Raw genomic sequence first — 25906 nt, 5'->3', positions numbered from 1 at the left:
GATAGATGAGTGTATGCACTGGAAGACGGTTGAAATAAATCATGGATTTAACAATAATGCTCTGCCAGAATTATTCTAACCTTGTACTGGTGTGAACTGGCAGTGCTCAACTGAAGAAGTCTGTCACTGGCTGGTAGTCAAGCAGTGAGAAAATTCTGTAACTGTATAGGAAGGTGCACTGTACCACCAGGATAGATTTCTGCTGTCATATGTGAAAGACATTATGTTTTGGTTTTTCTTTTTGCCATACTTTTTGGTCCTTTGCTTTTTACTTACCTTCAGTCCTATATTTTCTACTTGCACAATGAAGTTTTTAAGTTTTGCAATTGTACTCTTTTACCTCTTTGCCTAATGTGTGTCCCATATCCTGTTCATCATGTTTCATATATCACTATCTGGAACCAAACTTGCTGATAATAGACATCCTTGCTTCTCCTGAACTGACATCAGAAAGGCTGGATATTAACTGATCAGTATATTTTACAATTCCAGTATCTGTTGCAAATTCTCAACCTTATCACCTGATACAGTGCAATAAATTATTCTGCATTTGTTTTTTTGTGAGTGGAAGTTGATCATTAAATGTTGCACTGTGTATGGGATTGTACATTTGAAACAAGTCTGAAGATGATGCCTGTCTTATTTATTGTCATATTTAATTTCCCAAATTTCTTTTGTATTCTGTGTTTATGGAGAGCTAATTGTGAACTGTCAGCATTTTCTGATCGCCTTACCTTCATTGTGGGTATAATTTACCATCAGTGGCCTGCCAAGTACATGTTGATCAGAACAGATGCATTAGTAGTTGTAGATTGATCTTTTCAACTGTATGTTCTTTCGAATTTTTGAGAGTGAAGAAATACAACTCAGTATGTATTATTTTCCACAAAATAAATGCCAGGATTTGTATTTGAGGTCTGGACGATATAGAAAGGGATCTTGAAGGAATACGATGGGAGAATGTGGGCTGGATTTATGTGTCTCAAAATAGGGACCAGTGGCAGACTCTTGTGGATGAGAAAATGGAGATATGGGTTCCATAAAATGCTGGGAAAGTAACAGCTTCTTGAGAAATGCTAAGCTTCATGTATTTGTAGCAGTAACAATGGCAGGTATTTTATACCTCTATTTTTAAATAAGCATTCAGAATATTCACATTTTGGGCCACATAATTCAGCTTTCCTTTGATGCCTGGGATATTTTAAAGAAAGGTTATTTCTAAAGAAAATATAGAGGGTAGTGTGTGCTGATTATTTTCTCATGACAGTAGCAAACGAAAACTGAATTTTAATAAAATAGTCAATTTTATCTGTATAAAAAGGCAGTGTAGTATATTTTATAAATCAGTATTCACAGAACTTGGTTGCTTCTTTTGTGTGTCATTTGTACTAATCATACTTTTGATTACCTTACATTTGTCAGACATAGTCAGAAATGCTAGTGCCATTGCCATATTTGTAATTTTTAGCACCAGCACTAACATATGAAAATATATGTTATAACTGACCCACTCAGTGAGACTTCAAGCCCCACGAGTTGGTCGCCACTTATAACTGCCCTATTAGTTCCCTTACGTTGGTCTCCACTTTCATCCGCCGCTTCCTTGTTGCTGTCAGGTTCAGGGTAGGGTGTGGGATTACTCTGAATTTGAATTTGTATGGGCGCCAGTGGACCTGAGTGAAATCCACAAATTCGGAATGGGGAAGACCAAGGGGGGGGGATGTGGATGGGCGGGCGTTTGGGATTTCGGCTGCTCAGACGGTAGGACAAGATTCTGTCTCAGGGCGACTTCTGGGCCTTGCTCACACAAGGAGATAGAGAACACTTCACCAACACTGTTGCTTTTTATTGTAGATGTTAACTAGAATTATGTATTACAAGGCTAATCCCTAACAAGATCCATGTAAATTTGGGCCTAAGTACAAGATGGTCCTTCTGACAGCTCTCAAATAAATGAAGGTACACTAACGATCGCTTGGTATGCCCCTTCGAAAATTATTGCGACTCGTATCTGTCAAGTCTCAAATTTTCAACGACTCATACCACTGAAGTTAAGCATTGAAATTCCAAGAAAACGCAGCGGGATACTTCCTGCTCCGTTCTGGGCGTTTCAAGTGACCTGCAGTTGGCTTGTCCCTCAGAAAGACCATATGTCGTCCTTGGCGCCCGCTGGTGCTGGGGTCAATTGTGTATCATTTTTTGTTAACAGTATTACAGTTCGTTTACATGTAGTACATTGTAATTAAGAATGTAAATTAACAACATTGCTGAGGTTCCTGCATGGTGCAGTTACAATATATTATTTATTTTCATACCAAATTTCTGAAGTCACCATCTCATTATTTCCCATTTGAAAAGCTAACTTGAACAAAACTTGCATATTTTCAAATTCTACTCATAGTCACTACATAGAATATCACAGAACTATCAGTTGCAGAGAATTGTGAGGGAAGGGCTGTCTGCAATGATGAATGATATTATGTTTGTACAAAGTTCTGTGAACGTCTGCCCATTGGTTTGGATGGAAACAGATAATATGGACACATGGACATGACCATGATAGTACCATTTTCTTGCCTTTCATTATAATTAGCATATTTAAATCACTTTATCAGGAATGTACATTTCCTTTGCCCATAATGTTTAGTTACTTATTTATTTATATTTTACTTTTGTAAGAAAACTGTTAGTAGCTTAGAATTATGTAGTATTGATTGGTAAGGTGGTTAGTGAATGATGAATTGGAAGGGACGTGATTGTTATCTGACTGTGCATCGCCTAAATACCGTCACATGTATGGGTGACTATAGATGGGGCTTGGATTGGAGATTTTTGATTTATTGACCACTTCAACACATGTCTCATGGCTTACTTACTTACTCACTCATGGAGCTGAGCCTTTCTTGAGGAGCTGCCAATTCTGCAGCTACTCAAGAATTTCCCAGCATTTTATGGAACCCTAAGGTTCATCACCGTGTTCACAAGAGCCCTCCACTGGTCCCTATCCTGAACCAGATCTATCCAATCCATACCATCCCATCCTATCTCTCTAAGATCCATTCTAATATTGTCCACCCACATATGCCTTGGTCATCCCAGTGGTCTCTTTCCTTCTGGCTTTCCCACCAATATCCTATACGCATTCCTCGTCTCCCCCATTCGTGCTACATGACATGCCCACCTCATCCTCCTCAACTTGATCATTCTAATTATACTTGGAGAAGAGTACAAGTTACATGTCTCATGGCTACACTTAATTATAACACCATCACCTATCTCCACACTTGACAGACAGCACATGCTAAGTTTTTTCAGTCTGCTTTGTCTTCAGTGGTCATTCCTTAGTAACAGCTTCTAACAGTGGAGATTCTTCAGCTTCTGCACTGACTAAGCCTTCTCTTTGCAGACTCCCTTACAACTCTGAACTCATGCTCCAGTTGTTCTACTTATAACATCTCGGTACAGACAGCATAGAAAAACCTGTTCATTCTTGTACTGCAGTCATTTCTATGGGAACATGTTTGTTTGCAAAGGCCTTACACAGTAATGGCTGCATGTACTTACTTATTAAGAATCTGTTGCCTAGCAGCAGATGTTATTTTGTTATTTTGAGGTCTTTACCCATTAACAGGTCTACATACTACAATATGTTAGAAGTATTATTGCTTCAGCCCACTTAAAACCATTATTGTACACTGCTTAATCATATGTAGTCAATTATGGTAATATAGTGAAATTTATGAAGTCTTAAAATACTCACTGCTTTGTATTAATTGTGAGGCTTAAGAATTATTTGTCATGTAAATTTATGAAACTTTACATCTTAATATCAGAAGAGCAACTAATCAGTTGTTAATATATATACTTTTTTTTTGTTATTAGGTTTCCAGCACACAAGGTAAAAATGATGGAAGCACTTTTGGCAGGCGATTCTTTCAATGCCCCAGCAATGCTGGTGTTTTTGTTGCCTTGAACAGACTCGGGCCCTACAGGGATCCAAAGGCCCTGAACCTTGGCCAGTCCATAGTGAGTGGTGGTGGAAATTGTTCTGAAGTTGTAGGCATTCCATCAGGCTCATCCATGCCATCCAATGAGAGAAGGGTGCATCAGAATGGAGGGAATCATGATGCGGGAAACTTTAGAACAACCCTTGTACTTCGTCTGAAGGAGAAGGAAAGTATTCCTAGGAACAGTCAGCCCATCAAGCTTGAGAAAACTGAGAAACTGATTGGTAAGCATTTCATAATAAAGAAATAAATGAAAAACTTTGAAATCAATTAATTTTACTTTCCACTGTTTGAAAATACAAATATAAACCAGTTATAGAACCAAATCCAAGGAAATAAAACCAGCTATTAAAAATATCGATGGATATCTGTTCCTCACTGATGTGTACTATTTTTTGAGCCATCTCCGCCATCAGCATAGCAGTCACATTGACTGCGGTCACATTAAGGCCATCAAGGACATAGGCCTAAAATTTTGTATAGATTCGACTGGTCAGATAATATGCATCCTTCATTAAAGTTTTAAAATGACATGTCTGTGAAATATACACTTGCATTTGGTTTGATAACAGCTTGTAAACCATTGTAACAAGAAGTATTATTAAAAGTAACAACAACATATAAAGAGAATCCAAAGTAAATTGCTACCAAAAAAATGTACACCTGTGTTTTTATTTAAGTATTATATTGTAGCGTGTTTTGTGTGTCACGCTACAAATAGATTCATGTAGGCCTCAAATTAAGTAGAACCTTTATTGTTCTTCCGTTTACACAATCACGAGTACAACTACTATTCACTGTGACACCTCAACTGTCTTCTGCGGCGGATGTTCCACGACACTCTACTTTGAAGGCTGGATAAGGGCTAACTTCTCCGAAGGCTTGATAACGACTGACTCCTTAGACGGCTCGATGAAGACTGACTTCTTAGCTGGCTATTCCAAGACTGACTGTGCGAATGCATTCAACCTCGCTATATAACCTTGGTCGCTGCTATGCAACGAACCCTCTGTTATAGCAGTGGAAACGTTGCTCTGTTGGTTCCGCGTTTCCTATGCAATAACCCATTGTTATCGCGTTGAGATGTGTGCACGTTTCATATGCATGAACATGGCGATGGCATGACTGTGTTTGTGTGTGTATTAGAGTTGCTTAAAGAAAAGTGAAGGGACTATTACGTCGCGGTGGCAGGGGGGCGTGGAGGTATCCCTCCTTGCCACCACATATTATGCTGTAAGGGGTTAACACAATAATACTAGATTACTCTCAGCTAGGATTCTCCTGGTTCTGTACCTTCTTCGTTGCATACAGCTGCCACCATGTATTATATCTTAAGAGGGTTGATGAAAATACTAAGGGTCGGTAGCGCGGTAGTCGGGCGTTCTTTGTTGGCTGGCCCCTTCATCACTGTCACCTCTTATTATTGGCGTAGAGCGGGCGTGTTGGGTCTGACCCGCCTCTACCCATCGACTGTCACACCATATATTACACCTCTACGACAGGTGGATTTAATATCTCCCCGCTTTCACCAATTATTATGTCTTAGTGCCGGGGGTGGGTTACAACACACTAAATCACTTGGTCTACCATTTCTCTTTGGCTAGTCCCTTCACTACGTCAGTCAACCCTTCGTTGATTTGGCCCACCGCCGTTGCCATAAGTAATACCTCGATGTAAGGGGTGAGTAAAACACAGTTACTCTTTCTCTCTGTCGGCCGCCTCTTGTTGGCCAATCCCCCACTTCTGCCATCACTTTGTTATGCCTCAAGGGGGCTAATGAAATGTCTAAATTACTCTTCCCTTGTTCCATCAGGAACACATCTCCTTGTCTCTACTAGTAGTCTCTCACCCTTAACTAGGATTCTCATAACCCTTACTGCTTGTTGCATCTGGCTGCCGTTCGCCGCCTGGGTCAGTTCCGCCCTTTGCTTGGGACCAGGAAAGGGAGGAGTTTGTGAGGGTGAATCATACTCTGGGTACATCCTACCCTAGGTACATTGTCTATTTACACTCTTATTTACAATCCTATTTACAGTATGAACAGTGCCGACTTTCAGTCGGGACTACATAGCGTCTAGACTTTAGCATGCTATGACTTCATCATGGTCTCCCCCTTCTGGGGTGTAGGACTTGAGTCTGTCTGTCTCTTTCTCCCTACGGTGTCGACTCATTTCACAATTCTCCACTATTCTATCATAAGACTTCACCTTCAAATTATTCTGCCCCTAAAGTTATACATACTGAAAGTCTACATATATTTATCACAAAAATCAGTAGTCATAACACTATCTAACATCTACCATATTTACTCCACTAGCAACCTTGCCTATTACTTGTTACATGATTTCTCTTATTCTACCCTAAATCTCGCTGGGCTCGCTGGAGATTGCTTTTCAACATTTTAACCATTTAACCACAACAATAAAGTTTAACAGCATGGCTAATATGAGCAAACATGACTTACTTGATATAGAGACACAGCGACATCACCACTTGTAGTACCCATGTCGGACAGAGCCTTCGGCTAATCGTTACGTTTTTAGATCAGTGCTCATTGAGTTTTTTTTTTCTCATTTTTATACACTAATTTTGCTGGCACTGCAGTTTGCGAAAGAGGGAGGTTAACTACTCCCTTTGTTCTAAATTTCGGGGTGGAAGGTTTTCATTGGCTATTCCCTTTGGTGGTAGGTGGGGTCTGCAGTGCCGTCGCAGTGTATTTGTTAATTGCATCTTACTCCAGTGACCTCATAAAACAGTTTTGTTTCTGCTTGTGGTATTACATATCGGTGCTGACTCCAACATTCTTGACCTTGATCGCCTGTCCAGGTGTTGCCATTCTAGCTTGATTGCTGTAAAACGCTTTTCGCAAGTCTCGAAACATTTAGGCAATGTCTTTTGATTTTCAGTCTCGAAATTTCGGCACAACAGGGACAGACCTGCTTCATATGCTGGAGGTTCTCAGTCCAGAGCTCACCCTGGAAGCGTGCTAACCTGAATGAGGCTTTTCATGGCTTACTTCAGTCCTTCCAGTAAAATACCACACTAGTTCTTTCAGCTGGCCAGAATTGCTTCCTTTCATATCCTTTCTGATTCATTATTAATTAATTATTTAACCATTTTGTGCTATATAATCTTAATAATTTAAGTATCATTAAATTGAGAATAAATAAATTAAACTTAAGGCTAAAGATGCATTTATTGAGGCATTTAGAACTTCTTTTCAAGCACTGGTCTCCCTTGGCACATTGTACACAGTTGGATCAGAACTTTTATTGATGTGTGTGTAATTCTTGTATTTATTTTAGAACAGGGAAAATGTAACATCCCTGTAGTTGTAGATGCTGTCAACTTATTTAATTATTTTTCTCACATTACAGGGTTTGAAGAGGTCACAGAGAGTCAGTATTCTTCTCACGAAAAAGAGTCCATAAATTGGGACATTTTTGCTGAGTTGCCTTTAGCATTCTTTTCTTGGCATAAATAAATAACATTGTTATATGCACATGTGAAAAATGATTATACCTAAAGTCATTCATGTGAATCCCTTATTGATTTATACAGTTCTACCAAGAGCGACATGAAATTGAATTACTGTTATAACTATCTCATGGTCATATTTCTAGATCTGGAACTTGCTGGTGAAAATGGTGACTGTGGTAACGTGCCACTCAAAGTGGGTGATCGTGTTGTGAGGATCTTAGACACTAAACCAGAACAAGGCATTGTTCGCTGGGTTGGCCATTTAGATGGGCATACATTGAAGAATGACTTGATGGCCGGAGTTGAATTTGTAAGTTTTTACAAGTTTACTTGATACATTATGAGCAAATTATTCTGAAATATCACTGTAATATGTATCTCTTGCCCTCTTGTCATATTTATGAAGCACTACAATATAATATTTTTCATTTATCATTAGTTGGATGAAGTCTTTCTCATAAGATTTGAGTATTGTAAAGCTAAAAAAATTCATACAAACACAATACGGATTCATATTGATTCATAACGCAATTCAAGAACTACTGCCCGTGTTCTTGTATACCTGAAGATGACCCAAGAAAAGTGTTGAAACATGTAGTGTTACCACCAATAGCTAATAAAACAAAAGTTGACACAGTAGTGTCTATTTGTCTCTTTCAGAACTGTTGTGTTGAGTGTCCCATTATATATCTTTCGTATGACACAACAGGATGCATACCATAAAAGTTATGGTACAGTTAAGTGCCATAGCAACCAGTGAAAAAATCAGTTACATGAAAATGAATATGTAAAGTTTGGGAAGACTGGCAAATATTGGAGAGCAACAATGAAATGTACTCCTCTTGCATGTTTTGTTGTACTATAAATCAATAAGTGGCACCTGTAAAAAATGAAATATGAAAACAGCGATTGGTGTTTGCAGACAGAGCTGAAGAGATTACAGATTACAGAGTTCTGGAAAAAGAGTTAAAGGAAAAGATGATTTGTTATATGTATTTTGGGAGATTCATAGTAGAATTTCTTTGAAAGCTTTCAGTGTTTCATAATTATCTATAAATAATTTTGTAATTCATCTTTTCATTTTTGTTTTATATATCAACTGATTTTGAAATGTGGTTTGTTTTCATTCCAGAAATTATCTCCCACTTTTTGTGAACTTCAGTTATTTGTTGTTTAGTTATGTGTGAACAATAATTTATTGCAGGCTTGTGAAATTATAAGCTTCAGGTAAGGGATTCCATATTTACACAACTGTTCTTTTCAACCAAATACTGTCTTTATTGTTCACAGGAAAAACCCATTGGAGATAGTTCTGGTATGTACAAGAAACAACAGTTGTTCCAGGCTAAGAAGAATCATGGACAGTTCATACCTGTAATAAGTCTTGTAAAAGCAGAAGATTTCTTTGGGTCACCTGCTGCAGGTACTTTTTCACTCAGAAACAGTGTACAGTGTGAGACAAAAGTTTCCCTAATATTGATAAATGGTTCATATCATAAGGAGTAAAGTTTCTAAATCCTGTATTTTATGTAATTGGTTAGACACAATGAAGAATTGTATGTCATGTTTGTTTCTTCACATGAAACAACTTGTCCCACTGTACAGATTTTAACTAACTTTGATATAGGAGATCTACATTAAAACTATCAGTTAGCAACATCACAATCTGTAAGGCTTAGGTATGTTGACTTTTTATTATTCCAATTAAAGGAATAAATTATATTTTGGGCCATATTGGGTGAATAAATTATATTTTGATGAACATTGGGCTGTTAGTAGTGCCTGAAAACAAAGATTTAACCCTTCCTAACATTTAAATAGCAAGTTTCATTGTGATGAAATGAAATGCAACATTATTTATATGAAACTTTACAGTGTTACACATTTAATGCTCAAGCATGGCAGCTGCTTGTGTGATATGGAAATATTTAACCATAATATCCATTTTACAGAGACAAGACATAACATTATTATGATTCTCTGGTGTGACATTTTGAAAATAAATCCCTCATCACTGCAGCATTGTTATAATGTAAGATGGGGCATTTGTATAGATGGTGCAGCTGCTGTTCTTTTGCCCACAAATGGTTAATCATTTATGACACTGAATCTAACAGTTGAAATGTGGAATGTGGAAGTATACCATATTTGCCCAAATATAAACTGCACTTTTCCCCAAATTGCCCCATTATAATCAGGATGCAGTTTATAAGCATTTCTTAAAAATATCATTGTATTTTTTTAAATGTACATAGCAAATCCATGACCATTGGTAGGAGTAAAATTGAAACTCACACCCAATTTATTGTGATGAGAGATGTGAGAAATAATGTTCAAAAGTAAAAGATCAAGTAAGTGCATGACTTTTTTCTCTCTTTAAAACCATTCAATTTCGGGAGTTCAGCTTATATTCAAGGATGATATATATATTTGGGCAAAGAGAAAGTGAAATAGATACATTAAGATGTCATTCATGACCAAAAATATGACAGACTGTTACTGGTTAATAAAATGGCAAGAAAACTTGTGGATTTTTGTACAGTAAGTAACAACTCAAATTCACCCACTTATATGTCAAAATATATAAACATGATTACATGGTTGTTGTAATATGTATAAGTCATTTCTGAACTATTTTTATTTGTTTTTATTTCAGAGATTGTCAGAAAGAAAGTGAAAAACATGAAGCTGATTGAAAACTGTAACAGTTCGAAACCCAGTCATCATAGCAACTTACCCACAAGTTCACAGAAATCAGATGCCCTTCTAAAAACTCAGCGTTCAGAATCATTTCTGTGGAGCCCTCATTTAGTGGAACTAGCTAATAGTGCTACAAACAACTCTCAGAACAGAGAGGATTTGATACTTAAAGAGGGGGATGACAACATCTGTAAGTCAGAATATGTTTTTTCAGAATCAAACCTTGATCAAAGTTCAGTGACTTCAAAAATTGATCACGTTAATAAACGTAACATCAAAGATTCCAAAAATAATAATGTTGGGAAGAGAGCTGGATACAATCTGAGTGAATACCCTATAGGCGAGGCAAACCCTAGAGATTATTTCCTGACTGAAAACATTCCTGGCAGTAGACATACATGTGAGGATAGGACAGCCAGACCCACAGAAGGAAAGATACGGCATTCCTATTCGCAGGATCTGCAGTCACATCACAGTCCTGATGACTTTCTTAGTGAATTATGGCCACCAGTTAGTGAGAACAACCAGCACAAGAGTAGAATTAAGGATGAAAAGAAATCCAAAACATTTACAAGGAAACCAGACAGACTGAACAACAGTGCTGACCCTCACTTAGAGGTAGTTGGTGAAGGCATCCAGAAATTGTTGGCAGTTTCAGGCCAAGGTATGTACCAAAGACAGAGGATCCTATTTGAGATTGTGTGTCTGTTTAAAGGAAAATTCGCAAGTGTAATTAATTTAATAATTCATCACTAATACATATCCTGTGGTGTGTGTATTGTGTATATATGCAAGGCTAAACAAAAATCAATTTAATCCAACAGCTCAATATAAAGATCAGTGTTGGTTGTGTGTATGTATTGCTGGAAAAATATGTAATTCATGCATAACAGGCAACAAAGAAACCTTCTGTACAAGCTTACTGTATATAAAAAAAATGTTGATCATTTTGAACTTAATTTTATTAGAAAAACAGCAGAGCCTGCGCAGTGAATCATTCAGAACCCTTTCAACAATACAGTAACAGACCAGCAGTACAATACAATTTATAGGTCATTGATATTTTGCATTCTTGCAAACACATATACATTATCTTTAAGAGAATAAAAAAGTAAAGAAAAATATCTGATTTTGTTTGTTCTTACTGTCAGTTTGTTTTGTTTATTGTACTACTATTGCATTGCTTGGAATAACTGATGTATTAATTTTGTCATACATTGGTTTTCTTTGCTGTATAATTCATGCTTTCATTCACTCATTCATAACCGGTCATCTTTCTGATGCCGTTCATAAGATTTTCAATTAACTGCCATTGATAATCTGTAGAAGTGACAGGATTTTTTATTTGTGCAATATATCATAAAAGGATAACAGATGAAGATAATTTGAAAGTATAATATCTTGTTGATACTGTAGTTGCACAGTTTTGACGTATTCTTTCAGAATATATTCTTGTTCTTTAAGGTCTTGAACCTTCTTTCTTCTGTGTGCATTAGTAACCAGTCAAGTGGTTATGATGTCTATAGACATCATGTGGTACTGTGTATTGTAGTGGCCATGATGTCTATAGATGTCACGCATGTTTCTGACTACCCCGTTGTAGATATACAAGCAATGCCAGTTGGCACTGCAGACTTGTATGTTGTGCTTGCAAGATGTTCTGGTTACTTCAGAGTGTGACAGGAAGTTGTTGATTGCTTGTTAGCTGTCCTGAGTTTGAATTCTTTCGACTAAACATTATGGCAGGTCCTAGCAAAAAGATGCGTGTAACTAATGGGGACGTGTTTTATGAACTGTCACAAGAGAATGAATACAGTGATATTTTAGAGAGTGAATATAGTAGTGATAGTGAAATAACTGTGAAAATTTTGTCAGGTGGTGAATAAAGTGTCAGCTCTGATGAAGCAGAAAATGTTAGCAACAACAGTAGCATGTAACTTAATGTACGGGCAAATTTAGGTGCTGAGTGACCATGTTTTCCATTTACAGGCAAGCCTGGTATAAATATTCATTTAGAAGATCCCCAGTAACCCCCTGGAATATTTTGAGTTGTTTTGTACACCAGACATTGCAGAAGTAATAGCCAGAGAAACAAACTGATATGCCCAAAAATTTTTAGAAAACTAAAATCTAGGACCTATCGCTCAGCTGGTATTGAAAACTACATAATTATAAAGTATTGACAGTATCTGCTACTTAAGTTGCTGTGATGTTTGGAAGAACAGTTGAGTTCACTCATCCACACTAGCCTTGAGCTTCAGCCAACACAGCAATAAGAAACTCTGATCCACAGAATAGCAATAAGACAAGCTGGGAGTGTGTGTTTTTGCTAGAGAGTTTTGTCAGCCAACTACTATGATTGTGTTTGATTTCTAAACACTAGACCCCTGTCAGGACCACACATATTGAATGTGAATGACTCGGGCATACATATGAGATCATATAGTCTGAATGAAAATGAAAGTCATCAGTGACAGTGGCGGATATTTTGAGAATAGAGCCAAAGGTACATAATTTTACTAAAAAATACGTATATAAATTTTAATGTAATGGTTATAGAAATGAAAATACAGGTATGTGAAATCTGATAATTTGTCTTTCAGAAGCTTCTTGTTCCATAATTTTATAACGACTGAGATATTGCATTTTAAAAAGGGAGAAAAAATTATAACATTAAACACTGCAGTGACAAATTTAAGTGTCCAGGAGAATTTAGCCACTACAGGAGAGATAAGAACAAGGAAAATAACCACTTGACTGGTTAAGTATATGGAAAAAGCAGTTTTCATATGAAGCATGGAACAGCATTTTGCTATCTTGAAGTATCCAAATGTCCTGTGGCCATCAGAAATATGATTTTATATTCCAGACCTCAGGTTTTCAAGAGAGAGATTTCACTTTGTAAGTTGAAAATGAAGTGTTTGCTCATAATCTTTTCAACTGTTCGTGATACACTAGTAGCACTGGAGTGAACTAAGATTTAGGCAATTAAGTGAATATTGAAAAGTCACAGTGCATACAAATCTGAGTTTGTGTGGAATTTGCTTCTGAACCATGCATGGTAATCCTTGGCATGCCCATCAGACCTGCTTTGGCATCTGTGTTGTGAATTATCTGTTAAATTCTTACAGTTTTCTACATTTTCAGATTTTTTAGGTAAATTGTGTGGTGAAGCATATCTGTAGAGAACTAAGCATAGATTTACAAGAATAGAAAATGTAACTATATTTTTGCTGTTCATGTCTATGAATGACTGTATTCATCAAAGTGCATTCCTCCTGAAGTGCACATACTTTTTTCCTACATACACATTTGAATAAACTCATTTTTGCAAAAAAAAAAACAAAAACAAAAAAAAAGCAATGATTACAGCAGCAGCAACTGCACCCACATTGCGAAATTAGAAACAAAATTTTACACTGAACAGTACCATGTCCATACACATCCATTTTTATTTCATACCAGAGTCCAAAATTTGCTGTAGAATTATGGAATGGTTGTTTTTGTATTTGTATCAGTATGCTGGATTCAATGATAATGAGGAGCTTCATAACTTATGCTCTTTGCCAAGTATAATTAGAATGATTAAGTCAATGAGGGTGAGATGGACAGGGCATGTAGCATGAATGGGGAGAAGAGGAATGCTTATAGGAATTGCTGAGAAAGCCAGAAGGAAAGAGACCACTAGGAAGACCTAGACATAGGTTGGTGGATAATATTAAAATGGATCTTAGAGAGTTAGGATGGGGTGGTGTGGACTGGGTTGATCTGGCTAAGGATGGGGACCAGTGGAGGGCTCTTGTGAATGCGGTAATGAACCTTGGGGTTCCATAAAATGTTGGAAAGTTCTTGAGTAGCTGCACAGCTGGTGGCTTCTCAAGAAGGGCTGAGCTCCATTAAGTTAGTTAGTTAATTAATGTGAGTCAATGACAGTGTTCACTTAGACAAATGTTATTATTCTAGTCTTGAATGAAGGAGTGTCATTTCATACATTTGGCAGTTTGCCCACAACATGGGGAGAGTTGTGATTGCATTGTAAGGTCAGTTATGATATCACAATTGGTGACACTCCACTTAATTTTGTAATGGATATTTATATGTGGAGTACCATAGAAAATTATTGGCAGAAGGTGTTGAATTTTCTAAAATTCACATGGAAGCAAAAGTGTTTTTGAAGTGAATGTTTTTTTGTTCCTATATTTAGCAAGCAGAGTTTAAAATAGCCAGACTGGGGACAGTGTGAAAGAAGCAAGAGACATGAACTACTACACATGAAAGCTGGAAACTATCTTTGCCATGTGGAGATTTTAGACTGTTCAGATTTATTTATTTATTTATTTATTTTGGCCAAATACACTCTATCAGAAAATTATTGTATAGCATGTGCTTAGTGTTTTTACAGTAGTCTTTAGTTGAATGAGAGTGGTCTTCTGCTGGTGCCGAGTGACTGAGTGTAGATAGTTAAATATTTTTGTATGTCTAAAATTGTGTGAGATTGGTCATTACCAACATTTAGCAGTAGGAACAAAGTAAGATATTATAAGAGTTCATACTTTTCTGTTCTCATCTACTTCATTCAGCAGAGTTTTAAGTGTGAGTACAATTTTCTATATTTTGTATGTTGCTGTACATTTCATGCATTAATTTTGTCACCCACTGTATTCTGTTGGTTAATGTGTGTGGCTAACCACAGTTTTTTGATGGAGTGTTCTATTGATTATGTCTTAGAGTGAACCAGTTGCTGTTTTTATATACTTTCACCCTTTCTTACTGCTTCTGTATCAGTAGATGAAGATTAGTTTTGTGTAAAGGGCCCTACAATATAGGCCAGTCTCTGAAACATGGGTCATTTTTAGAATTTTATGTTTTAGATTAGTAGATGAATTCCAAGTAAAGTGACAGAGAAACAACAACATGTCAGTATCGTAGCATTTTAGAACAGTTTGTATTCTAAATTGTGATCAGTGAGTGACAAGTTACTGAGTAAAAGGTAAAGATATCCCTGTGCTTAACTACTTAAGCACTATGCCATGAAGGAGTATGGGGGAGTGGATGTGTAGATTCACATTTTCTTGACCTTGGTACGGCCTGAAGTTGAGTGGTCAGCTTCACACCCCTGGGGAAAGAACCCCAGGTACCCATTGGATAGGAGGTTGGGTGAACCCTAGAGCCGGCCTGGATGACTTAGAGAAGAGAAAATTCTTGACCCTACTGGGACTTGAACTCAGACCCCTCGGTAATCCAGCCCATAGCCAGTCACTATACTGACTACAATATCCCAGCTCCTAACAAGTTATTGGGTAATGTGGTATACTGCTTGACATACATGATTTGTATCCAGATGGTATCAGGTTCAAATCTTGGATGGGGACTGAGGATTTTAATGATTTTCATCAGTCTCACCAGGCAAATGTTTGGACATTACCATAAAATAAACGGTACTTCCTTACACATTTGTATGTCTTATCATACAGTTTTATTTTATTATTTCTCGTGTGATGTTGAATAATCCATGCATCTGTTTATGCATTAAATGACATAATGAAACTTAGTAAGTAGGCTGTTAATTAAACTTCTGAAGAGAAATGGAAGTTGATAGTTATGGCTCTTTGGAACAGCATCTTCACTTGTGATGTGTGTTAGATACTAGTACAAGGTGGTTCAAATATGACCGGGACTGATTTAAAAAAAAAAAAAACTAAACATAATTGCCAAACACTTACTTGCACATGTCAGTCTTCAATGTACTCCCCTCCGGAGTCAACACATTTTTTCCAAAGTTCTGGAAGCATCCTGATGCCCTTTTCAAGAAAGGCTTGTGGTTGGAGGCGTATCCACTCCCGAACAGTCTGGATGATGGCGTCGTCCACAAACCGCATGCCTTGCAAGTCTGATTTGAGCCTTCTGAACAGGTAGAAATCACTTGGGGCCAAATCGGGACTGTACTGCGGATATGTCAGAAGGTTCCATTTCAGTTTCCAGAGGGTTTCCATTGTTGTTTTGGCCATATGGGTGCATGCATTGTCTTGAAGGAAGGCTACCCACTTTCCACATGTCTTCCACTTGGATCAGATCTTTTCCTTCAAGTCTGTTGCCAGGAGGTCTGAGTAATAAGCTTCATTTACTGTTCTGGCATCTGTCAGAAAGTCTACATGGATAACCCCCTGCCAGTCCCAGAAGAACGTTGCCATCACTTTTCCTGCCGAACGGCTCCTTCGTGCTTTCTTGGGTTTGGGAGAACTGGTATGCCGCCACTCGCGTGATGACTGCTGGGCCTCGGGAATGAAGTAGTGCACTCACGTTTCATCGGTGGTCACTATAGACTTCAAAAATGCATCACCTTCATCTTCAAACTGCTGTAGGAGACGACTGGCAGCTTGCATGTGCACCATTTTGTTCACATCCGTCAAAGTGCATGGTACCCACCATGCATTCACCTTGCGATAGTGCAGGTGGTATTTCACAATGTCTTGTACACTACCAATATTGATGGACAGCATTGCTCCAAGTTCCTTGATACTGATGCGCCTATTCTCACGAATAAGCGCATCTGCACAATCAATGTTTGGCTCAGTGACGGATGTTCGCAGCCGATGATCATGCAGTTCATTCTCCACGCGCTCTCTACCCTCTCTGAAGCACTTACATCACTCAAACACACGGGTCCGTGAGAGAGACTCTTCCCCATACTGCTGTTGGAGTCTGTGGTGAATTTCAGCGGGCAGGACGTTTCTCCAACGAGGAATTTGATCACAATGCGTTGTTCCACGCTCCGTGGTACCTTCTGTTCGCTCATCACCCTAGCAACTCCCAGACAGGACTGCACAGGTTCTAACCCTAACAGGAGGGAGGGTGAAGGTTGTGGCTTCACTCTCTCAAGGTTGCACAGCTGCTGCACAGTGCGGCTTGTTTACACACAAATCAGTCCCGGTCATATTTGAACCACCTTGTACATTAAGTCTCATGCAGTAAAGATTCGGTGGAATGTACTCGTAAATTGCAGCAATGCCATCTAGATTGTCTGTACTTAAATTTTATTGTGGAATAATTTTTAGGACTTAACCGTGGTACTTTCCTTCAAGAAAATTATCTCACTGGATTTCTGAGATGATCCCTCTTCAGAAGTAATGCTAAAATGCCAGTAATGTACATTGTTCAGATGTTGGCATTTGTGGGAAGCCTTTGAAATTTAGGCATGAAGATGAAAGTGAAGCTATTTTGAAATATTTTTTTAAATATTGAAGTTAAAAGTGATTATGTTATTGATTTCTGTGAAGAATATAATCATTACAAGGAGATCTGAATGGGCTGACTTATTATTCCTTTTATAAGTAATGGATCATTGTAATTACCACTATGAAACATGTTCTTTATAAAATTTTATTCCATAATAAAGGAGAATATAAATTGATAGTTTCTTTTAGGGTGCGTTATTTTCTCAACAGTATTAATGTTTAGAATGTCATTCTTAAATTTTAAGTTGTTTTCTTTTGATGGAATATTTATGTTAAAAAAACAGAAACACTGGTTACATTATGCCAAATGTGCAAGAAAAAATTGTTCAATGTTACTTTCCTTCTACTTGCTCTTTTGTCTACTCTGCAAAATTTTTTTGTTCTGTCCTTTTATATCTGCATCTTGCTTTTAGATTTTGCCTGCCTTTTTGGGGGGTTTGCAGGTTTCCATTGCTAGGTGAGTTTGCATAACACTGATGTCTCACAGGACAACACTGTAAAATTTTATTTAAAACTTGGAGACAGCATCAGGCAACAGCAAGGGTAATATTATTTTAAGTCTCTTATTAACATGTTACAGAAGTTGAGGATCCTCTGCTGTCAGTAAGCCCAACTGGAAGTATTGACTACTTTGAGACACCTGATTCTCCTGAACCTGAACAGCCACATGATTTGGGAGTAGGATCTGTAGTAGAGGTCACTGTAAGTGGGGAACCACGTTATGGTGTGATCCGCTGGATTGGAATTGTACCTGAAGACAAGAAAGCAAGGAAAGTTGCTGGAATAGAGATGGTTGGTTCAAAATACTTTTTTTAAATATGTTCAAAATTAAATATTTAATACCTTCAGCATGATGTCTAATGTAATACACAGTAATTTGTAGGTGAGTAGGTTAGCTTAGAGGTAATACACGTTACTAGCATTCTGATGGAACGTAGTTCAAATCCATATGGTTTTCCTCTCTATCTTCAAGAAAATGCTAAGATAATGCATTAAATAGCCCAAATATATTTCTTTCATTCACACCATTCTTAACTGTATGAGACAGTACATTGTCAGAGAAATGGAATGATGTAAGTCTGACGGCTGTCATTCACATCTCATGCCTCAGCATTACGTAAACACTGTGGCTGACAATTTACACTGTACTTTACCTTCTCATGGTTAATAAGATAAAAGGGAAGTTAAAATTGTTAATATGGGTAATTGGGCACGAGTAAATCAGTGTTTAAAGTAAAAAAAAAGTAAAGGTATCCCTGTAACAGGCCATGGAGGACCACAAGGTTGTGAGATGTTGAGGCTCCCACATTTTCTAGACAGTCGGCTCACAAATGGCAGTGAGGTTGTCAACCTTATGTGCCAGCTGCCCTTTACCCCCAGGAGTATTCCTGGTACTCATTTCTGTTAGAGACTGAGTCAACCCCAGGGCCATATTGTGGCTGGAAGGATTAGGTAAATTGAAAAAATCCACCTCATCGGGATTCGATCCTGCAACCTTCCGGCTTGTAGCATAGTGCCTCAACCAGCTACGCTACCGTGTGCTCCAAATCAGTGCTTACAGATTTAAAGTATTGTAGCATGTACAGCCATTACTATGCAGTGACTATGAGGTATGCAAAAATGCCAAAGCTGTTACTAGGTAATGTTTGCAAACAAACGTGTCAGCAGAAAAGGGCAGACACCAGTGTATATGTTAAGGCCCCTATAATTTAAGTAATTTGTTTTATAATTTATTCCATGGAATGTTAAAGACATGTCTGTAGTGTTCTGAGATCTGACAAAAAGTGCTCCAGTGTGGAGATGGTTTATATCTTCTCACAGCATAACTTGCAGAATTCAAATCAATTTTGTCATGGAAGAGTACATACCACACATCACTGATGGGATATTTGAAATAAAGTAGCTGCATCTTAATTACTCTGACATAGCCCTGATGGACAGGCACTCTCAACATACAACTCTTTTATTAACCATCGAACCACAACAAATAGAAAGAATGAGGGCTTCGCTACATATTTCAGCCACTAACAGCCATCATCGGGCAAACACATAACAAACATACACCATTGAACTGTTGTACAATAGATTGGATACAATGTTAAAATACTTTGTGTAAAAATACAATAAGTCAGATTATATAAAAAAACTGGAAGTTATTGTATAAAACAAGATAAAACTTAGTTACTATAGGATTCTGACGATGGTGTATAACACACAGAGATATTGGGTTTTCAGACGATGGATAAAGTCCAAAAACCCAGTATCTCTGAAGATAAAACTTAATTAATGTTATGCAAGATTATACTCCCAACATACATTCACATCTGTAAGCAATCCACGTTGGGAGGTATGGCAGTTCATAACCCTCCCCCACTGGAATACTAATGGGTGCTTGTAAATGTCAGAAATCAAGACATTCATGTGACTCACAATCTAGAAATTTCCTGTATACGACAGTGGAATATGATGCCACAGTACCATGAAGTTCAATTAACATCAGAATGTAGAAGCCAGATATGTAAATTGCAATATATAAATGTAAATAAAAATCTAATAATCGGGTTAGTTAAATTTATTAGGAATGTCTTGATAAACCAGGATCTGGTCATAATACTGAATACTTGAAATTTCTAAAAGTTACTCAAGGATGTAGGCAGAGACTTTTTTGTTTCTGACAAAAAGAAATTGAGATGTGAATTTTTTGAAACATGAAAAAATAATCATATTATGTAATTGCCGGTCATGGTAGCCAAGCAGTTTAAGGCATGCACTGTCTTTGCTCGCTCGGAAGCCGGGATCGTGGGTTCGAATCCCACTGAGGGCATGGATGTTTGTGTGCATTTTTCTGTGTTTGTCTACAGGTAGAGGCCTTGCGATGAGCTGATCACTCGCCCAAGGAGTCCTACCGTATGTGTAAGATCTAGAAAAACCGAAGTGAACGGAGTTCATGGAGGTAGGCCTAGGCCCACTGGCGCTGTAGTGCCAACGAAAAATATTATGTAATTATTAATTTGTTCTTGCTGGCATGCTGTATAGACTGAAGCATTTGAAAGGAAGTAAGAATTATCAGTTTTCTGCAGAACTTTTTGCTGCAAGTAGAAGTGGATGATTTACTTTTAATCTTATTGTCACGTGTAGGGTGTATAACGTGACAAATAACTTTACGCCTTGTTGGTTATAGCGAATTTATTCCACTCGCTCTTACAATCACACAATTTACAATCTGACAATTACTGCCTTCAGCAGTATCACAAATACTAGACTGCAAATGCTGGACTACAACTGAAAGGTTGACTGCCTGGCTAACTCGTAAATGCTGCATTGAGAACTGTGAACTCACTCATGAACTCGTAATTCGAGAACTTGCCGACGGCCACATTATAACTCAACTCGCAGGCATCGCAGCTCTCTTATATAGTGGCTGTGTGTGCCTGTTATGTAGCAATGCTGTTACCTCACGCCGTCTTACGTCACCGTGCGGAGGGGGGATGACGGAGCGCTGACTCACCCGCCGCATCACTGCTGGTGGGGGGGGGGGTTTCCTCAATTGCGCAACATGTCACATTATGTTTACAATTAGTAACCTCCATGGAACTTTTCCAGTCACTTTATTCTCTTCCCAAACAAGGAAGTGGTAAGACAGTGATCTTGTTTTCAGGAAGAAGAGCACTGTGGTTACACAGATGGCACTTTTAATGGACGCAGATATTTTCAATGTAATCCAAGAAAGGCAATGTTTGTTAGCCTTAATATGTGTCAGAAGGATGGCAGATTTCAGGATGTCCATCCAGTACTGAGTGACACAAAGATAAAAGGTAACCAGGAAATATTTATACTTGGAAGTTTGTACTTCAGTAACATTGTTAACTATGCTTTAAAAAGTGTTTCAGAGGTGTAACTATCTGCTGTTTCCATATAGGATATACGAGTATGTATTGTACCTGAAACCTCAATTCATACAAAGGCATTGCAAACCCTTTCCAGAAGAAAATTTAGTCAGACTGAAAAGGAAAGTTATTTTTTCTTGTATTAACTCCTTGAATATATGCATCACAGTTGTTAAGATTTTATCTGTTGCTTTTGGTGGGTAAGATGTTCAGTCATAACAGTCCTCAATATCATGTCTCTCTTTCCTTGACTGTATTTCTTCATTTTTACATGTTTTTTTCCTGTTGTGTCGGTGAGTGAGTGAGAAAATATGTGTACATGTTCATGTGTGTTTTCTTCAGTCTTCTTTAGAACTCATGCTGAGATGTATGTGAGCTTCTAAAGCATATATGTATAATTTTTTATTTAATGTGTGGGAGATTTACCTGGAAAATTATAATAGGTAGATTCTTGTGATTTGTGTTTGTTTGTTGTAGCATTTGGTCAGGTGCAGTGTCCAGTGATTCCTGGTGCAGTTCGACCCATCAGCAGGGAAGGAGATCTTGAAACTCTGTGTGGAAAGTATCGAGGCATCCAGGGTCACCATAATTCTTGTTATTTAGATGCTACTCTCTTTAGCATGTTTACATTTACAAGGTGAGGCTATATAATTAACCATGTTCATATCATTTATGCTTAAGTCAACCAGAACCAACATATGAGAGGAAAGGGTCTGTTTACATTCTTTGAAGTTAACACATTTTTCTTGTTGGTTGTGCATAGTGAATGGAATTTTAATTTTTATAAATATACCTCTGAAATAACTTCCCCGCTCTGGGAATAGTGGAAGACTTTGGACTGTGGATTGCCCTTATAGCAATGGTTTCAATGAATGATGATTGAGAAAATTGAATCAGTGTTTACTTGTAAGATTTGAGGTTTTCGCGGTGGTGTGTACCCAGGGCCACATCCCAGAAGACATCTCTCTTCACAGTGTTTACTTGGTTTGATGGCCCATTATCTGACTTCCAGAAGCAAAATTTGATCCAAAATGCCCAGAGTCTAAGCGCAGAGCATCATCATCTTGCCCCATTTATCACAGTATACCTTCAGCTGACTGAATTTGGATAGTACACTGCTTCATGGAGTCCAGATACTATGCCTAATATAAGAACCCAGCTCTCTAGCATTAATCCCAATATTCAGTGGGCAAACACGTTAGAATTATTCTGCTGTGCATATATACCTAACTTGATTTTGATTGTTGCAAGTTGTACTAATGAGGTCTAAGTGTGTTTGAACTAAACGTGATTAGAGTTATTGGTTTTACAGTGTGTTTGACAGTTTGCTTTTCCGGCCACAAACTGAAAATGATGTGCCTCAGTATCAAGAAGTGCAGAGAGTTTTAAGGGAAGAGATAGTGAATCCTTTACGCCAGAATTTGTATGTGAGGGCAGACAGAGTGATGAAGCTACGAACACTGCTTGAAAATCTGAGTTCTGTCACAGGACTGACAAGTGAAGAGAAAGGTAACTGTTAGAAATGAACTTGCTTTGCAAAGGTGACATTTTGAAAGAACACGTTATTTTCTCTTTGGTAGTACACAGTGGACTTGTGCCAGGAAATTAATTTGAATTGCTTACATTTCTTAGGACTGACCCACACACCTCTTTAATTCTTAATCTATGTTTGTGGATTTCATGACTCATTAAGTTGACACTCTCCAGTCTAAAAATTAGTCTATGCTTGGCTTTTTATCGAAGTCAGGTTTGTAAGATTAACTGATTCCTTGAATATGTTTCAATATTCATATTACAGATCCAGAAGAATTTCTTACTTCGTTAATAGCTCAAATACTTAGAGCTGAGCCTTTCTTGAAACTGAGTTCGGGACAAGAAGCTTATCACTATCAGCTGTTTGTGGAAAAAGATGAAGACCTTGTCCTTCCATCAGTCCAGCAGCTGTTTGAGCAGAGCTTTCTGGCTAGTGACATCAAACTGAAGGAAGTAAGACCAAAGAACTAGACTTTTTACATTGATTTTGGAAATGTGACATGCAGGTGAATGTTCCATATTCCGTATTGAGGGGGTGGGTTTCCCCATGCACTTAGACTGGTTACTGGTTCATTGTGCATCCCTCTTTAATTTCTACTGTCTCCATACCCAACTGGTACTGGTGCTTACTATCAGCCCCATTCTGCCAGCGAGGTTCCAACCTCTTACTGGCAGTGGTATCTAATAGTTAGTCCCTTTCTGTCAGCGAGGTCATCCCTCCTCTGACAGGGGTTCCTAGTCCCTTTCTGCCAGCAAGGTTTCTACCCTCTACTTGGCAGTGGTATCTAATACTTTTAGTCCCTTTCTGTCAGAGAGGTCCCCCCTCCTCTGGCAGTGGTACCTGATACTTCCCCCATCTACCGGAGGAATTGGAAACTACTTGGGCGGGAAACTTGGCCTAATTTTGCTCAGAGGTCTCCTAGAGACATGAGGTTCTTTTACAAGCTGTAAATCTACGACACGGGACCCACTGCTTAAAGTCCCTCCCGGAGGACTTTTTCCCTGAATTTTTCCGCCCTTAAAGATTCCACGACCTCCGCCGGGTTTTTGAACCCACGTACCTTGAGTCATGAGGTGGGAACGTTACCCCTAGACTACGGAGGCCGCTCAGGTGAATGTTAATGTTTGTTCGTTTATTAACAATCAAAGATATTAAATATGTTCAGCATTTGTTAATTTTAGTCACAGTTGAAAAAAAAATCACTCTGGCAGTCATTCAGCCAGATACTTAACTCCTGATTTTCATTTTATCACCGAAATTGCCATGCAGACTGTGTTTTCTTTGGAAGTACACATGTACAAAATTTAAGACATAGAGTATAAATATTTGTTCCCAGCTGTTAGGTGTGTGCTTTAGTATTTCTGATGGAAGAGATCTAAAAAAATATACAACCTGATTGATCTTAAGGGGTATGACATCATGCCAAATGTTATGAAATTTGCTTCAGTGGTATGACACACACATGCAGTGTGAACAGTTGTGTGTTGTTTTTCAATTCAGAAAAAAGGCTTAAAAGAAGTTCCAAATATATTTTCTTTAAAAAGTGTGATGAGTAAGTATTTCTGTTCTAGGTGCCTTCCTGTTTAATTATTCAGATGCCCAGGTTTGGCAAGTCCTTCAAGATGTACCCACGAATCTTGCCTTCTCAGCTTCTAGATGTCACAGACATCATTGAAGACTGTGAGTACATTTACAGAAAAACTTCCCCCTCCCCAGATTTCTGTTTGATGTGACACATGAACAGGTTTGTTATTTTTATTTCAGCTCCTCGGCAGTGCACAGTTTGTGGAAAGCTGGCTGAACTTGAATGCAAGGAATGCTTTGGTGAATTAGGAGCTGGCCTGGAGAGTATGGCATTCTGTGCTAAGTGCCTAGAAAGAGTAAGCTAATTTGAGATTCTGATATCAGAGTTCTGTATTAGTGATACAGTGTAATAATCTGAGATGGAAAATGGGAGTCATTAAAGTGAAACTGTGATATATCTAATATGGCTAGTAATGCGCCACAGGGAAGACCAAGGCATAGGTGGGTGAACAATATTAGACTGGATCTTAGAGAGGTGGGATGAGATGCTATGGATTGGATCGATCTGGCTCAGGATAGGGACCAGTGGAGGGCTTTTGTGAACATGGTAATAAACCTTCGGGTTCCATAAAATTCTGGGAAATTCTTGAGTAGCTGCAGAATTGGCGGCTCCTCCAGAAGGGCTCAGCTCCATGAGTAAGTAAATAATGAGAATGTCATTATAATGAGAAAAAGCAGTAACGATATGTTAATATTACATATTTGGAAATATCGTGCATAAAATGAGGCCAAATATGGTTATGCACAGATAATGATTACTGGAGAAAGGCAGTGTTTATCAGTAATGAACCACCCTATGTCAGGTTTTCTAACATTCTGAACCATAAGTTGGAATAGTTACATGAAAAATTTTTCATAATGCAGTGTTTTGTTTTAGTGGTACTTTTTGTGTAAGTTTTTTATTATATATACAGAACTTTTTTTCCCATACCTCATTAACTCTTAGTTTGTATTATATGACCATCTCATTTTACTATGACTATTTAATTTCTGTCTCATCTTCACCATCAAATATACATGTAGCTCATTACTCAGTGTCTTTTCGCTGTTTGTTTCTGTGCACAGTGTCATCCTGACCTGTAATAATTTTAAAACCAGGTGTTTTTTATACATATTTATTTTATTTTTCAATATCTCTGTATGTTATAACTGGTTGTTTACCATTAATACTACATAAGTCATGCCTCCTGAATATAAATATGTGGACATGCATTTACCTATGTATTTTGCAGACTCATAGCCATCAGCGACGCACTAGCCATGGATTGCGTCCTCTCTGTGTGCCCATTGAATTCTCTATACTGCAGGACCACTGTCCAGTTCCTCGGTTGTTTATGGAATTGTTTGCTGTGGTGTGCATTGAAACTTCACATTATGTGGCCTTTGTCAAATGTGGCAGTGGTTCTGATGCACCTTGGTGTTTTTTTGATTCCATGGCTGACAGGAAAGGTATGGAAATACATTTCAGTCCATTTCAGT

General features: G+C 38.0%; 1 protein-coding gene across 3 annotated transcripts in view; it reads left to right on the top strand.

Moving 5' to 3' along the window:
- Positions 1 to 25906, top strand: part of LOC111866022 (ubiquitin carboxyl-terminal hydrolase CYLD) — a 38047-nt gene that overhangs the window by 2990 nt on the left and 9151 nt on the right. For all 3 annotated transcript variants that reach the window (XM_023854518.2, XM_023854527.2, XM_023854509.2), the window contains exons 2-13: positions 3883 to 4231; positions 7631 to 7797; positions 8778 to 8910; positions 10144 to 10851; positions 18003 to 18214; positions 21081 to 21237; positions 21787 to 21946; positions 22622 to 22818; positions 23108 to 23295; positions 24415 to 24523; positions 24608 to 24723; positions 25660 to 25876. In XM_023854518.2, coding sequence (XP_023710286.1) covers positions 3883 to 4231; positions 7631 to 7797; positions 8778 to 8910; positions 10144 to 10851; positions 18003 to 18214; positions 21081 to 21237; positions 21787 to 21946; positions 22622 to 22818; positions 23108 to 23295; positions 24415 to 24523; positions 24608 to 24723; positions 25660 to 25876 — 2713 coding nt within the window. The remainder of the gene's footprint in view (positions 1 to 3882; positions 4232 to 7630; positions 7798 to 8777; positions 8911 to 10143; positions 10852 to 18002; positions 18215 to 21080; positions 21238 to 21786; positions 21947 to 22621; positions 22819 to 23107; positions 23296 to 24414; positions 24524 to 24607; positions 24724 to 25659; positions 25877 to 25906) is intronic.

This window comes from Cryptotermes secundus, unplaced genomic scaffold, assembly GCF_002891405.2.
Source record: "Cryptotermes secundus unplaced genomic scaffold, Csec_1.0 scaffold1054, whole genome shotgun sequence".
In the NCBI taxonomy this organism is placed as follows: domain Eukaryota; kingdom Metazoa; phylum Arthropoda; class Insecta; order Blattodea; family Kalotermitidae; genus Cryptotermes; species Cryptotermes secundus.
Note: the sequence above shows the minus strand (reverse complement) of the source record. Positions and strands in the feature narration are given on the sequence as shown.